The sequence below is a fragment of the Nyctibius grandis genome, chromosome 7 (genome assembly GCF_013368605.1).
Source record: "Nyctibius grandis isolate bNycGra1 chromosome 7, bNycGra1.pri, whole genome shotgun sequence".
Taxonomy (NCBI): domain Eukaryota; kingdom Metazoa; phylum Chordata; class Aves; order Nyctibiiformes; family Nyctibiidae; genus Nyctibius; species Nyctibius grandis.
Genome location: NC_090664.1, coordinates 26,522,250 through 26,539,981, shown reverse-complemented (window position 1 = coordinate 26,539,981; position 17,732 = coordinate 26,522,250). Strand labels below are relative to the sequence as shown.

General features: G+C 36.4%; 1 protein-coding gene across 6 annotated transcripts in view; it reads right to left on the bottom strand.

Annotated features, from left to right (window-relative positions):
* Positions 1–17,732, bottom strand: part of DGKB (diacylglycerol kinase beta) — a 336,656-nt gene that overhangs the window by 253,865 nt on the left and 65,059 nt on the right. For all 6 annotated transcript variants that reach the window (XM_068404614.1, XM_068404612.1, XM_068404613.1 and 3 more), the window contains 5 exons: positions 14,247–14,296; positions 12,781–12,855; positions 12,126–12,245; positions 2,868–2,985; positions 9–97 (listed from right to left, as the gene is read on the bottom strand). In XM_068404614.1, the coding sequence (XP_068260715.1) occupies positions 9–97; positions 2,868–2,985; positions 12,126–12,245; positions 12,781–12,855; positions 14,247–14,296 (452 nt within the window). The remainder of the gene's footprint in view (positions 1–8; positions 98–2,867; positions 2,986–12,125; positions 12,246–12,780; positions 12,856–14,246; positions 14,297–17,732) is intronic.

Below are 17,732 nucleotides of genomic sequence, written 5' to 3'. Positions count from 1 at the left end.
AAACTTACATCAGTATTCTTTTTGGACTTCACATATGTTTTGATGCAAGACGCAGGAGCTCTTGAGACACAGCGTTCATGGACTGTGTACTTGCAAACTGAAAAAAGAAACACATTAATAGATGTTGAGGCAATGGTGTTTCTGACTACATTTTTATGAAACAAATAACGTTACCAGCATGCCATCTCTATATAATCAATCCAATCAGTCAATGAAAACTCAAACTAGACTGCTTTTTCCGTGGAATACAAAAGGCCAATTAGAACAGGAAATATTATGCAAGTGAGAAATCCAAGAATGCACTATCATTGCATAACAGGAAATGCTTAATTAAATCAGAGCTCACTAAATTTTTTCACAATAATTCCCAAATGACAAAAATATTAAAGACAAATTGATGACTGCCAAATGGTTTAGTATCATTTGCTAGTAGAACGAAATCTATATTTTACAAACTATAGGCATGAGAGCAGCTGGCAAGCACAAAAATAAAAGCCAATGAGTTTATGTTGTTTCTTCTATTGATTTATAAATCTTAAATAGCTGATTAGTCCATTTTCAGATAGCAATTGTTTTCATGCATTCCATGTAATCACTCCAACTTGAACTGTTACTTTGCCAAGTACCATCTCCCAAGAAGCTTTTTTTTTCCCTAACCCCCCCCACCAGTTTTAGGTAACTCCTATTGTTGACCAGGTCTGTAAAGATCATACTAGCTGCATTTGGAAACCATACAAATATCAGGGTACAATGCAATGCTCTCCTGACTTCAACCATACAACTGTGCCTAGATGAGGAAATAATGCTACAGCTTATACCTGAATTCAGTAGGCTCAACTATTAAAAACCGAGAATGAATTTCTCCCTGCATGGTATAAGTCTCACACTTTTGACCTCGAGAGCAATTAAGCACAAAGTACTTCTAAACACCTTGCTTGCACCTATTACACAAACCCAGTGGGAGGCGCAGCCATTAATCAGACAAACTGCAGGGAGTAACATTGTTGATTGGACCATGGAGGGATGGTGAGGCTCCCTGCAGTTTCTTTTTTTTTTTTTTCCTCCCACACAATCTAAAATGCAAATAATGAAATCTATAGCAATGCTTTGAAAATACATTGGAGAAGAAGCTTAGCGAGATGAGAATATAGTGTAAGAGTTTTGTAATTAGATTTATGCCCCTTGCTGCATGAAGTAACTGAAAGGAGCATGTGAATGTTCTTCAGACATTCTGGGACCATTGTTCTCACCAAACAAATGCCAAGCACATTAACAAATAAATTTTAAAGAGATACATTGCAGCAGAGAGATTACAGCTCTTGTAAGGCTGGCCTTTTGGGGGCAGTTTACTTTATATAACTCATCTACACATTTCTGATAACTACTGAAGAAGATGATCTACATCATTTGCTCAACAGAATCTTATCTTCCAAACATATATGGGTTTTATATTTCCTCATGAGGATTAAGTTTACATCATTCTGACATAAAAGAACATTAAAGAATATAACATTTCAAGATCTAACAGTCAATTCAGAATTTTATTTATATATATATATTCCAGTTACCATCATCAGCATCTATAAATTTGAAATTATGCAATTTCTATTTGTTTGAATTTTAATAAATGTATGTCTCATTCCATAGTATTGTGAATGAAATTATACAATGTGAAAACCTATATGTGGAGTATTTACATCTAAATTATGTTTTAAAGAGTTCTGTGGCCCACAGAGGAGAGAGAAATGGCTGATTCCAAAACCCTTATTCATTCAGGCTAATCTCAAATTAAACCAATAGAACTGTAAAGGCAGAAAGGTCCTGATCAGCTGTGATGGGCTATCTTTCATACCAAAAATGAAGAAAATAAGTTACACTAAGAAACTGATTAATTTATCAAAAAGAACAATGAAAGGTAACTTGATACTATCATGAGAAGAATACAGTGGGTACTAAAGATCTCATTAATCTAATGAGCAGGGCATAACATGAACCAATCACTGGAACCATCTACCAGACATATTCAAATCAGAAAATAGGTCTTTGTTAAAAAAAGATGATTAATCATTGGAACACACCACAAAAGAAAGATATGGATCATCCATCTCTTGAAACATTCAAACAGAGAGGAGATATCTTTCAGCAAGATTTGGTTTCTCAGATACAGGCTATGAGCTGGTCAAACAGATTATTAGGAGATACACAGATATAACTCAACAAATTGAACTGTAGTAACTGCATCTGATAGTCTAATGAAGGTCAAATTACATGCAGTAGTTTTTCTGTGTTCCTTTACATTAAAATCTATAATCGGTTAATATGTGAAAGGTTGCAGGAGTGAGATTTATGATTACAAACCAAGTAAACATACAAAACTTTAGAAGCGTTACAGAAACTTGATTTCCGGGAAACTGGGATTTTGCCCTTCACAATTAACAAAACAAGAATTCTTTGCAAATTTGAATAAACAAATATGGGACTTAGATGCTAGTCAAGTTGATACCTATTAAAGAATATGACTAATTATTAATACAAAAGAGAAATAACAAAAATAAGGTTGAAACTTAAGCCTGATACTTGCTAAGAGGGGAAAAAAAAAAAAAAAAAGAGGTAGACTCCAAAGGGAACTAACACTGAGAGCTATTATAATACAAGAAACTCCCTCAAACAACAGTTTTGAAAGCCCCATATCCTGAAAAATTAAAAATGGAACCTTGAGCACTCAAGCATAGAAGGCAAATGGGGAGACACCATTGTGCTGGCAATGGGTTTGTACTGGGAAGCTACTAGTTCCTTGTTATGCAGCGAGTACGACATTTCTAGGAATAGAAATGTATGCAAATTGACACTGAAATGCTTATACTCACAAGAACAGCAGAGACCTTGCTTGCCTACTCCAATTAACATGTTCAAACAAAGATTACAGTAGGCAGGCTTGTTAAAGTGTTTCAGTCTCCATACATGCTGCCCATCATCTTTCACATTCTGCACAGGACATAAAAGAAACAGATTTCACTTAATAAAATAAACAATGAAATACATAAGTGCCAATAAAAATTGGAGATTGACTCAAGAACGTAAAATACAAGCTGTTACTTCATTTAATACTATGCACCAGATCACAGTATAATCATTCTAAATGCACAGGCAATGATATAATAAAAAAGTCTTCAGAAGCTCATGGACGTCCATGTGTTTCAAAAACGACTCAGAAAAAACTCCAGGCTGCTGTCATCACTGCAACACAATGCTAGCAATAAATCTAGGCTGATACTAGATTACAACTAGTATTAAAACGAATTAAAATTTATTCTAGACTAAATCTAAAAATAGAAGGTAAAACTCCCCAAAAAGAACAACAGAAAAGATTTTTTTAAATTACAGAGATATTCTTAATGACCCTTAGAATTAGGGACATGTATCAATATATGTGAAGTGGGAAATCTAACCACACCACAATACCTATCGACAGCTTTAATTTATGTTAATCTACTGCCAGTAGTCTATCAAAAAGCAAGTATTTAAGGGCGGGATTTACATCCTGGATCTCTTATTTAAAAACTGAATTCCTTACATTTAAGCTCACATTTTTCAGTTAGCTGTAGCACTATACTCAAATCTTGCATGAATAGACCGATCAACTGATTGGCACTTACAACTCAGGGGCCCACTGTAACGCACGCGTACAACTAAAATATTATCAAATAATTTACATTTACGAAACTAAGCTTTCAGTTGCATGATTCTCCTCTCCCTTCTTAACTGAATCATTCTGAGACGTCACGGTTATTAGAAGGCTTTTAAAATGATGTGCAATTGGTACAGATGTTAAATTAATTCTGCAAATTCCAGGTTTCTTGGCAAGTGTGGCCATCAGACTTTTTCCTTTGTGCAATCAGAGGTTTCAAATTTAAAAAAAAAATTAGATTAACCTAATGTAATATCACTTGTTTTTTTTAAAAAAAAATTTGTTTTTTTAACAAATATAGCATCCGATGGAACAAAGGCAGTTAATGTCTATCACCTGGAAATGGGCTGCAGTAGTTTGATTCTTCATTGTGTATTACTGATACAATATGGTCTTCTTGGTCATTTCATTACCAAAAAAGAAATTATCACATAACTAAAGGAAGCCACATCAACTTCTGGTTCTCAGAAGCCACATCAACAGCTCGTTCTCATCCAGTTTCTGTTTTCTCACATCAAACTACAAAAATATTTGTTATCATGTATATACAATATTCCTGACTAGATCTTCAATAATATGATGGTTTTCACTGATAAGGACAGTCAATGTAAGTCAGTGAACACAAATTTTAATAAAAAATCAGTTTCATCCTGTATTAGCATATACTGCATGAGTTATGACCTTAAAAATCAGTATTGCTCTATTCTAAAAGTTAGCCATTAATGGCAAGTCAAAGATGATGAAGACTTCTTTATCCTCGCGGAAAAAAAAAAATCCTAAAGGAAAACTACCACTCCAAGAAATTAAGAACGTTTGGTTAAAAGCCAGGTCCTAGCCAGAACACAACTTTGAATAATTCCTACAAATTACCTAGAAACAAAAGGAACTGAAATAAGCTGGAATATTTTTTCTCTATTGAGATACCAGGATCAGAGCCTAAGTGGAGTTCCCCCAATATTATCAGCTGGAGGTCAAATGCCATCTCTGACAGCTGGGCAATGTCAGGGTCCCCTTTCTGCAGAAAAAGCAGAGCAGATGCCTAACGTGGGATTCTCAGGCTAGCAAAGAGTGTGGAAGTTTTCCAGTTTCCCCTGAAGGAGCAGAAATAGATTCTGCAGCTGTGGAGCACTAGAAGCCTGTCAAGCTCCTTCATGACTGGCAGCTGAAGAGGATGTATTCCATTAAATGGAGCTCTGTAACTTCTATTTTTCTTTCCATCTTACTACCACATTCCATAAATTTTTAAAGTATTGTTAAACTACTACATAGTATGTGAGTTTCAAGTCTTCTGAATGTAAACAATTATTCATTACAGACAATAAAGACCATGTAAATCCTTCTGAGAAAAAAAAACAGTAAACGGTGTACACTTTCATTTTAACATTACTCAGGTCATCAACAGATACAGCCATAAACCACAAGCACTTAAAATGCAAGCTGACCAGCTTTCCTTAGTAAAATATTTGCTATTTCTGAAAATTAACAAAAATGCATAATTATGCATAAACTTGCCCCTCTTCCACATTAGTTTTGCGTCACTTTTTCATTTTAATTTTATTTTTAAAGAATGGCCATTACATGTGAATACGTCATTTCTTATTTGAACAGAACATATGGACTAACTTAGCTGGCATTTTCCTTATCAGAAAAGCAAACAAGTCTTGATGTGGGTGTTCTGCCAATTAAAACACTTAACTGTGTTACAGACTGCAACTGATGCAAATCCATTACATAAACACAATGCACTTTTGGAAAATAGCAAATTAGATTTTTGCTCTTGTGCACTGCCAAAAATAAGCAATAAAGTGCTGCATATGATTATGCATGTACATAACTTTTTAAAACACTGCCAAGAAAAAAAAAGACACAATGTGAAACAAAGCTCCCTCAATGCAAGTCTTTAAGTATGAATAAAATCCACGATTCTGACACATCAGTGCATTTACTGACATTCACTCATTTTCCTTCCATATCCTGGGAAAGAGTTTAAAAACAAAGACTCATTAAGAAGATAGCAAAGCAGGGCAGGTACAGTAAAAATCTCTTCCTCACTTCATTATACATCACTGAAAATGAAGCCTCCATATGCCACATGCAGACTTTAGCACATAATGACAATAGTAACATTTATTTTGTTAACAACTGTTCTCTTAACTTACGGTCCTGACTCTTGTACCATGGATTTGATTGCCAAAAGGACCTGACCTTAAAAGGCAAGCCAACCATGAAAGATCCAGCCTTAGAATTAGTGGAAAATTTTATGCAGTCAGAGAATTTAGCTACACATGCCTAACCTGGTTTAATATTAACTTCAGCTTTTTAGATATTTGTAAAAAGGTAGCCAAAGAGATCTTAATGTTTCAAGCACAAAATTCAAGATTCTGAGACTTAAAAAAGCCTCAGAAATCCCTGACCAATTTTGTCAGTCTCTTGAAATCACTGACAAATTTTCATCCTAGCAAGTCTCCCCTCTTACAATAGCTACAGAGGGTCTGAAATACCAGCATGCTCAGCCTTTTATATGAGAAGAGTCAGTAACAAACAACTAAGAGAGAGAGGGGTGTTAGCGAGTCTGCTAAGTTATTCTTTTGCTGCCTACTGTTATTCTGTTTTCATTTATTTAAAAAATATTTACATAACTTGAAGACATTTTTATAACTTATCTTTGCATATTTTTCAGTCAGCGGGAAGGTGTGAAGAGAGTCCATTAAACCACACAGCACCTCCTTTTAATACAAATGCAGTTAAGTTCTATATTTCTTTGCTGGCTCTCAGCGAAGAATTCATGTCAGGTTTTGTATTGTTCAATTTGGTTTAGGGAGAGGGGGTTCTAAGTCTCTTCTGGTTCAACTGGAGTGGGAGTAACCTCAATTCAAGGGACATGCTACTTGGGAGGGCTCCTCACTTCTGACTTCCAAGAAATTTTGTGTGTGTCTCCATGTGTGTGCTGGAGAAAGGAAAAAAAAAATTAAAAAAATCACTTCCCCAGCCTTCATCCATGCACTCACCAGTGTGCTATCCTGATCATCCAGAAATGCTTAAGCAAGAAAATGACAGCATAGAAAAGGGAGCACAGGAGGGGAAATTAATTTGTTTAAACAGGCTTCATAATTAGCCACACTACCATGTTTCCCTGTCCCTAAATTGGCAATCACCTGTCATCTGCAGGGACTGAAATGCTGCAGAAATTACATTTTAAACAATGTAAATATGTATACCTGCATGAAATATAATTTATTTTACACCTTATACGCAGAACAGGTTAGAGTTACTCCTGACTTCTCCTGGGCTTTTACCAACCTACAGGCAAAAGGAAAGGCAGGACTATAGTTAAGGAAAGGCATTTGCAAACTTCCTGCAAAGAAGTGGGAGCTAGCACAGCATAAAAGTAGACAGCACTGTCAAGAAGAGAGATATGCACTTTTTCAGCAGCTCCTGCTATGAAGTCTCGCAAAGCATTAACATTACCCCCTCTGCTGGCAACGCCCTGAAACGATACGCGTAGAATAGCTCCCGTTATCACTTGGTGTGACTGCTTCCCAGCTGGCAAGGAGCTGGCACAAAGAGGGTAAGCTACAGCTTCTTCTAGCAGGGGCTTGGTTTTGTCCTCTGTACGTATTTAAATAGTATATGGCTCATTGGCACTTCAGCCTTTTAGAAAATTCACCTGCCAGACTTCAGACAGGACTTATAAAAATATAACTGGGGACAATAAAAGGCCAGATCGCCCTCACTCCTCACTGAATGAAAGAAATACAACTCTATGAAACTGCCTTGGTATTAAACAGTCATTTCAGACTTCAGCCTGAGAGGGACTCCTCATGGTGCAACAAATCCCACACCAGACTTGCAAATGTTTGCAAGTCCCCAGTTTGGTTCCACTTCCACATGCTCAGAGCTAAAAAGTAAGTGAACAATAATGTAACATACAATATAAGAAGCAGTATTTCCCAAGTATGGATTCACACTCAAGTATTCCATTCCACAATTAATCAAAAAGGTTAAAAGGGTTACCTTTTAAATTCTTTGAGTGTAACAGCATAATACTTGCTGCTTGAGGATGCAAAACAAAATTGTAAGAGCATTTCCTTCTAATTTAATTGAAGCATAGTCACACTTCAACACAAACATGTTTGTCTCATTGAGATTTACCTTGATTTAAAAGGTGAAATGGATTAAAAATTACAATCGCTGATTTAAAAGAAAGGTATAGTGGCCTGGTTTCAGATTATTGATGATGTAATGAAGCATTTACTCTTGTTCAACTTCTCTCTCACCTTAGGGCAACTTTTCAGCAACTGTACAGTACAAGATACAGTGCAACTGTGACACCTAGTGGTCAGTGAAGAGGGAATAAAATACTTTTCATTCCTAAAACACTGTATTTTTTTAAACACTAGCACTTGTGAACTTGCAGTTTATACCGACCTTTTGTATAACCATTGACAGAGGTGATAATAATGATCCATTACAAGAGAGGTGGGACCAAAATATCTAGCACAGAATTACTTTAGAACAGAAATCAAGCCCTTTTATCAGGACAAGGTGGAATAATATTGTGCAAATGAAGAACTTCTAGCAAAGAGCAGAATATAATATTTGTGACTGCTTTAATTAATGCAGAAGGAAATAAAAAATAGAAGGTTTCTACTGTGAAGGTGTATAATAAATGGCCTAGCGGTCAGTAGTACGCAACAGGCCACTTTCCAAAAGTCTAATTATCAATCAGAAGGAGTAATGTAGGGACCTGTCTGTCCAACATGTGTTTGGACAGGAGACAAACAAATTATTGCCTTAAGAAGCAAAAATAAATTTGAAAAGTTGATGAGGACTGTGAAAAGTGCAGACTGAAGTGTGACACTCAGCAAAAAAACTCTACCGCATACATTTATTACTAAAAACTGCACCACGTAAATAACAATTTCTGCTACAGTTACCAATTTTTTTTCTTCATGAAATTCTCACTTTTCATGAGAGAATTTCTTGGAACAACTTCAATGAAACTGGCACTACTAAATAACTCAGAGTAAGCATTAAGGGTCTTAAAGACAAAGGTTTCAGTAGGTGCGGTACAGAACTCATTCAGACAATAAGTGGAAAAAGGGTAGTCATCTAAGTACAAATGGATTACACACATATACAATTCTAAGGTCTTTTCTCGTAAAACAAATTTCCAAACCGTATGTGTATCGCAGTACCCCTATAGAATAAGAACAAATTAAGTTCTTGTTTAAATTCCTTATCTTGTACTGAAATTGTTTGTGTAGTACACCAATTGCCTTAAAAAGCACCAAAATAAGAATACATTGTTTATATCCTGCAACATTCCCAGAGATAAAACACTGGATATTTAGGTTGATTTCCTAAAGAAATGAGAGTTATTTATGCTCTTTCATCACTTTATCACCATGACTTTAAACTGCTCCAGTAACTTTCAAATTCATTCAGTAATCTCAACTAAATTTGAGAGGGCACTAGAAGTTTCATGAAAGTCTAGAAAAAGGAGGGGGGCGGGGCAGAGAGAAAGAGAGATCAGAAGGAAAGTCAGGCAGATTTCCGTGTTAGTTTTTTCAATTTGACAATAGCTGACTGGCTAAGATATGTAATAACAACCTAATACTCCTGTCTCTTTCAAAAGGGGATTACTGATGAAGTCAGAGGGCGAAGACCACAAACCTGCGAGAGATTAGGCTACCTCAACCCCATTGTTTACAAACACTAACTTGTTTATTCTTTCATTTTTGTATAATATAGTTCCATATTTCACTTAAATGTTTCTTTTGGATTATTGTAACTGAAGCATCTAATATAGTATGTAATAAAAACTGATTGAAAGGCTTTAAATGTATTATAAAACTTTTACATGGTATCTGTAGCTCTTAAAGAAAACCAAAGATTAAGTACAAATAATATAGCTGAATTCTGAAGGTACTATGGCAAATCTTCAGCAGAAATAAATTATCGTAGCTTCACTGATATTAGCATAACAAATTACACCAGCTGAGACTGTTTGTATAAGCTCTATACAAGAGTTAAGTATATTATAGCAAGTTAATGGACCAACCCTATCCCCCAACCCAAAACAAATTAAAGACTTCACTGACATCATATTTTTTTGTTAATAAACTACAGTGACAGTTCTTTGTTGCTATCATACTGGACAGGCTCTGAAATTGATCTCTTGGATTTAAAATTTCATCATTGCCAGAGTTCAGTGTAGAGCAAAAGCGTAGTTGGCTAAAGTTAAAAGAAGGTGAGAGAACTATTTGGTTGTTTTGGGGTTTGTTTTTTTTTTGCTTATTTTCAAAATGTGAAGAGTACCTGGACATGTCTAAGCAGCGTAAGCCAGTAGGGTTTACCCCTTATTTTCACATGCTAATCAGCCTGTGGAAAACTTTAAGATATCAGAACTTCATTATTTGATTACTGAGTCCAAAAGACTCATCTTACTTTCCATTATCATAACTAAAAGGAGAGAGAAAGCCAAGAAGCAAAGTCCTGGGAAGCTGGGTTTGCAAAATCTGACAACTGCATGTAAAAAGAAATAACAGCATTCCACTAATGGGAATGATGCACTGGAATGAAGATCTTTGGTAATATGTTAGATGCCATAAAACCATCAAAATCATGCTATCAGTTTACATAAAATAACGATGGATGGGCATTAAAGAGTTCTACCTTTCTTGATTTAACTTTTCAATGTCCTCACTTAGATTTGATCATTTAGAACTGTGAACAAAAAGAAGTAGTAACTTTTTGCTGGTTTGATGGAAAATTTAAAACTCTGACACAGCAAGATAAATTATCTAATAACTAGTAAAGATACTCAAAAGGATAAAAAAGTCTGATAACATACATTTACGTAGCTTCTAATTACATAGCTTTTGCTTTAATATGAAAATATATCTCTACTGAAGGATCTGCATTAATTTATCACAGAATTTAAGGTTTTAAATTTAGAAAGAATGAAGTGTAGACACTGAAAAATATTCCCAGAACAACTACACTACCTGTCACAAAAGAAAAATCTCTACTGAAAATGAGCACCAGTTATCTGCTACACTGATGCTTGAGAGCATTTGCTGCCCTTTGTTTAGAACAATTCTGTGGAAATAATGGAATACAGCCTGACAAAGATGTGCTGTTTGATGACAGGGAAGTAATTTAACATTTTTGTTACACAGTCACTTATATAGAATTAGGGAATTAGTACTTACAGTGATCCAAATGTACTGAAAGTTACCCTCAATTCATATATTTAGCTGTTAATTTGATTAATAAAATTTTGCAAGAATGTTAGATCTTCTGCTAAATGCACTGTTTTGTTGCTTATTTCTGTATGGAAAGTCTCCGTCTGACCATTCATTGTGAAAATAAAATACTATAAAGCACTACAGCAGTCTAGGTTTAGTTCAGCCTGCTGCAGTATATGAGGAAAGCAAAAATTATTATTTCACCTCAATATCTGAAAAAGACTTCAGAAAAAAAAATAAAGATGTTTTCTATCAAATAACAGAAAAGAATTTGAAACATATGCCAAGATATATGTGCTCAAAATTAGCTCAAATACAGGACAGCAGGTGGCAGTGGCAACATGCCAGTGTTAAAACAGCTGTGTTGAACTGGTATAAGATTGATCATATTACATCTGTCTTATCTTTAATGTGAAGTTGTAAATGTACAGAGCATAAGCTCTTCTTTCATAACACTCTATCCTTTGGTGTAAGTGTTCTCTTTGATATTGCTACTTAGTACAGTTTATTAAGGTGGTTACAGAGATGGAAGAACTATCTTCACAGGGACGTATCATGACAGGACAAGAGCCAACCAGAAATAATTGGTGCAGAAGATATTCCATCTGTGTGTAAGAAAAAAGCTCTTTCCCTGGAGAACAATTAACACTGGGAGAGGTTCCCTGCAGAACCGGTGGAATCCACCTCACTGGAATTATTCAGGACTTGGCTTGATAGGGCCCTGGATAACTCAATCTGCGGCCCTGCCTTTAATAAGGGGCTGGACCAGATGATCTCCAGAAGTTCCTTCCAACGAAAATTGTTCTGTGACTCAGTATGGTTAGGCCACACAACACATCACCATGCTGAGAAGCCTAGACACTGCTCCAAGCCAGCTGTAACATACACATGGGCAGTAGAACATTCTTCACAGATACTACTGCAGCTAAGAACTAACAATATGTTGTTAATATGACAAATTAATCAGCTTTTTACAGCTTCCAGCTCCGGAGCTGGTTCATTTGGTGTTTCTTCAAACATACTAATGTATCTCTGACTTTGAAGACACACTTCTGCTCTTTGAATGTCATTCAGCCATAGTAAAGAAAAGAAAAGCCATTCTTTGTAGAGGCCACAAAGAAAATGACCTGAGGGCCACAGCTGACATGCAAGCAGAAACTTGACACTCTTATGTTGATACTTACATTCTCTAACCCAAGAAGGACCAAGAGCGGGATTGTTGTCATTCCTCCTTGGATCCACTCTTCCAGAGAAACAGTGCCATCATGATCATAGTCAATTTCTTCCATCATTTCATGAAGGATCTACACAGTTTAATGAAAAATTTCATAAATTCCATATTCTAATATAGCAAGAAGACATGTGCAGATCTCCAATTCCCTCATCAACATGCAAAAAAGGAAAGTATTATTTGTATGGCACCTGTACTAAAATGAGTACTGAAAGTTCAGAAAATGAAGCATCATAATCCTATTTACGTTTTATTACCATCTAAAGTTCCAAAACCAAGTTGTGTACCCTTGTCTACTTACTATGTACAATACAAATAAGAGGTAGTTACTTTCAAAACATTTTCAGAGACAAACCAGTTGTGTTACAAATGTTAATTACTACATGCACTGACGAAAAGCCTTAAACTGTAGCAAGAATGTTTCACAGATCAGATTTAATCAGAAAAAGACTCGTAAAAGTGCTAATTGACAGCATCATAGTGGAGCACAGACTATTACTATTTCTATATTGCTAGGATGTAGAATCACATGTTGACAAGAAGAATCACAAAATGATTAAATGCCATCTCTAGCAACATTAAAAACTTGTGATAAAACGCATGCTTACTGGACTAAGTTCAGTAACATCCCATTCAAGGTATTCTGCAACATGCATCATTTGAGCAATGATATTTTCCAGCTCCTATAGATGAAAGAAAAAGAATGATAATATTTAATACAATATTATAATGGCAAATTCTACTGCAAGCAACGTATAATTCCAATATTGCATTCAGTGACACTGTTTCATCAATGTTCCTAATGAAATGTCTTTTATACTGGAAGTTGTCCCCTATTCGGTAAATCTGTTTCACTAGCAAAACATCAGGCATGGACCACAAAGCATGCAGGGAGGTGAAATGCAGCCCCACAACCAAAGGACAGCCTCTGGGTTGAAAGTAATAATAGATTCTTCCTTCCTAGTTGTTCATTCAACCATTGGTTTCATGATCTAAGGTCCACCCTGTGATACAATGATGTAAGGTCCTTTAAATTCCAGCACTCTAACAAACTATTTTTTGACAAAAATTGTATAATTCACAACTTTCTAACGGAAATAAGGCATAAAGTGGATGGTATAAACTAATACAGAGATTTTTTTTACCATAACAGTGTTGCAATTTCCCTTGGTCACATATCACTAGTGCTTTTTTATATATACATATATATATATATATACACACACACACAATTTAGTTTGTAAACATGCCCAAATCTTTATCTAGAAGTATTCTGAATTCTCATGTGTATTTGTTATGCACTAGTTATCTAATTAATATTTTTTATTGCCTAAAACTATGATACAGTATTTACTTTATACCTCTTTGTAACTTAGCCTCTCTATTTCCCTATCACTTATGGGAATCATCTCCTCTTCTTTACCAATCCACTCTATGCTGTCTTGCTTCAGGCAGATATAAAAGAAGGTGGTGGAAAAAAAAAAAGATAAAAGAAAGCTGTCAATTAAATACTTCTTTCTGTTAGCTAAGAGTTATAAGAAAAAAATAGTTACATTTTTAAAATGATTGCTATATCTCTGATTTTCCTTCAAACATTTGGTTGGGCTACTCCTCAAAACTTTGTCTTTAATATTGTTCCTCCATTCTTAACAACAACACGGAAGTTCTGACATCTCTCCAGATATATCCACTGTGTGACTCTCACACTTTCCCCTTTTAATGAAACCTTTACAAATGGTGCTTTCATACATATCTCCCAGCAGCATACTAGAATTTTAGGAATCATATTAATGTGTACCCTACAGTAAAATGATTAAAAATCAGAAGAATATAGAATAGGACTCCACAATAGCAGTGTCAGCATTTGAAAATTTATGCAGTTGTAGAAGCAGCAGCTTAATGGAAAAGAAAACTCACCACTCACTTTCAAAATGGGTGACTTTTATTGACTATGGTTTATACTGCTTCTATTAATTCAGAGGAAATATAAACTTGATTTGGATTAATGTAGTTTTGTATAGGTATGCCATTATCACATACTTTTACAATACATTAAATACGTAAATAACGTTACCGAACTATCCAAGTATCCATTCCCATCTGTATCATACAAGCGAAACATAACTAAAAAGGAAACAAGAAGAGAAGGAAACTCAGTTAGAAAACATAGTAACATTATTTCATTTTAAAAAAACAAACAAACAAACAAAAAAAAAACCAAAAAAAAACACCCCACAAAACACAAATCAACCAAACTGAGTTTCAAAGAAAGGATGACCATTAACATTTTCTTTTAAGGATCACACTAACCGTAGACCCACTAAACACTTCATATTATGTGAGAGGTTCACTCAGCGACTACCCTGCCACAGTGCCTCCAACAAAACATATTAGCAGGATGGTGCAATTGCACCTTTTCCACATAATCACTCTTAACAGCTAATTTGGTCTGTGAACTTAATCCTGGTTCCTCCTAGACATGATCTGTATTCATGGTGAGTACCACCAAAAGGCCCTTCTCTGTCATCTCACCAAACATAGGATAACACATAATTAGTCAGGCCAATGTTGATAAGCCTGCTTAAGTTACAATGCTATCCTACTCCCTTGGTTGCAGCTATCAGTGTTCAATAGTGATATTGCTTTAGAAATGCTTTCTGACCAATTAAATGAAACAGAGTATTATTATTTGAAGTATCTACTCAGCCAAATCCAACAATAAACATTCCTCATAGACTGCCAGCATGAATCCTCCCAGGACAAGAACTGTGTCATCAATTTGAAAATGTGTTCCCAAGATTTTGGGGAGCTACCCAGACAAGAATAGCTGCATTTTTACAATACCCAGAAAGAATATATACATTCAAGTTTTATCATTACTTGATTCCAGCCACAAGAGTGTGTATGTCCACCATTACCAAGATATTTCAAAGCAGCTTACTCAGCTGATCGTATACTGCATCCGATTGCAGAGCAGAAAGAAGTCTGAAGCTTTGGTAGAGATGAAAACCAGAAGCCTACAAATACCTCACTCTTTCTGGGACAGTTTGTAAGAGCTCTTAAATCTGAAGTCCATCCCCTTCAAAAGTGCTCATTTTCCCCTTAGATCTATTTTCTAAGAGTAAGAAGAAAGCTCATGTACAAGTGGTTCCAGGAGACTGTAATGCCTTGGCTGATAGCAAAACCCAAGAAATTGGCTTTACAAACTGTCTTATTAGATGTCTTTGGAAACATAACACATGAGCTATTCAACAGTGAACAATCCCTCCATATTGGATCCACAGCAAATGCTGTTACAATCCAATAAATCCTGCAAGCAAAGCTTATCACAGTTTTCGGGAAACAATATGATGAGAAGTGAGAGGAAATTCTTAGCAATTAGAAAGTAAAGTTCAGAAAGAATTTTATTATTTTTGACTTACAGCAAAACATATTTAATTGTTATAGGGATTGGTTTGCTTCCCTTATATCCCCCATCTTATTCCCAAGCTGATCACCTAACTGTGGGGAGAAAAGGTAAGTACTATATCTCTCTACCACTTCAGCAATTTTTGCCACTATATAGCACTGCTTTTAAGAGTTGCAATAAAAGATTGAAAATATTTACTGTAGTACATTGTTTCAAGCTATAAAGGTCCATTATTCATTAGTTATAGGGTAAGAAAACCTATAAAAAATATCTTGCTTTGCCTGTGAATTACATAGCAGAAATGTTTCAGTGTAAAACAACAGTTAATGCTAAAAGCCACCAGAGATTGGCACTGTCCCTGCCAGTACGTTTTCCGCCAAAGCTGCTCAGAGCATGACAGCTACTATTATCTGGCAAAGGTACCGTTAAGCATTCACAGTTTCCATAAGGATGAATCACTGGACCACTCAGTTATGAAGTTCAAATCATTTGGTTCTCCTTCCTCCTCCTCTGTGATTGTAATGCACTGATCGAAAGAATGTTCTACAGTTATCAAAAAAGCAAATTTTAGCATCTCTCTGATCTTTCCCCACTCAAGAGAAGCAGTGCTTACCCTTTATTTTTTCCTTTAACATGAATCAGGAGTTCTAAGCAATCATTTAAAAACAGACATTAGCATAATTATAACTGTTTCAGCTTCATAGCAAACAAAGTCCAATTACATTGGGTAGTGAAAAGGCTCAATCTCTGCTCTTGGCTAGACTCCGAAAAACTACACTACTGGTGTGGCATGCAGTCTCTCTTCTATTCGTACCCTGCTAAATACTCACATTCTTGCTGATTTATGCATTCTAGGAGAAAAAAAAACAACAAAATGATAAAAACACCTGAACAAAAGTTCTGATGCAAACTACAGAGCCCGTCAATCTTTTACATTTTTTTTTCCCATCCCCTTACATGATAGCACTGAGTGGCCACTTGATTTCTATTACTAAAATGTATACCTTTTGTAAATAACTAAAAATGTATTAAAATAAAATTACCAAGTCAAGATCAGTTGCTGCACTGCTATACTTTCACCTACAACCTCTGAATTTCTAATCTCGCATATCACAGAATCACAGAATGTTAGGGATTGGAAGGGACCTCGAAAGATCATCTAGTCCAATCCCCCTGCCGGAGCACGATTGCCTAGACCATATCACACAGGAATGCGTCCAGGCAGGTTTTGAATGTCTCCAGAGAAGGAGACTTCACAACCTCTCTGGGCAGCCTGTTCCAGTGTTTGGTCACCCTCACCGTAAAGAAGTTTTTCCTCATATTTAACTGGAACCTCCTGTGTTCCAGCTTGCACCCATTGCCCCTTGTCCTGTCAAGGGATGTCACTGAGAAGAGCCTGGCTCCATCCTCATGACACTTGCCCTTTACATATTTATAAACATTAATGAGGTCACCCCTCAGTCTCCTCTTCTCCAAGCTAAAGAGACCCAGCTCCCTCAGCCTCTCCTCATAAGGGAGATGTTCCACTCCCTTAATCATGTTTGTGGCTCTGCGCTGGACTCTCTCTAGCAGTTCCCTGTCCTTCTTGAACTGAGGGGCCCAGAACTGGACACAATATTCCAGATGCGGCCTCACCAGGGCAGACTAGAGGGGGAGGAGAACCTCTCTCGACCTGCTGACCACACCCCTTCTAATACACCTCAGGATGCCATTGGCCTTCTTGGCCACAAGGGCACACTGCTGGCTCATGGTCATCCTGCTGTCCACTAGGACCCCCAGGTCCCTTTCCCCTACGCTGCTCTCCAACAGCTCTGTCCCCAACTTGTACTGGTACATGGGGTTGTTCTTGCCCAGATGCAGGACTCTACACTTGCCCTTGTTATACTTCATTAAATTTCTCCCCGCCCAACTCTCCAGCCTGTCCAGGTCTCTCTGAATGGCTGCGCAGCCTTCCGGTGTGTCAGCCACTCCTCCCAGTTTGGTGTCATCAGCGAACTTGCCGACAGTGCACTCTATTCCCTCATCCAAGTCATTAATGAATATATTGAATAGAACTGGTCCCAGTACCGATCCTTGAGGGACTCCGCTAGACACAGGCCTCCAACTGGACTCTGTCCCATTGACCACCACTCTCTGGCTTCTTTCCTTCAG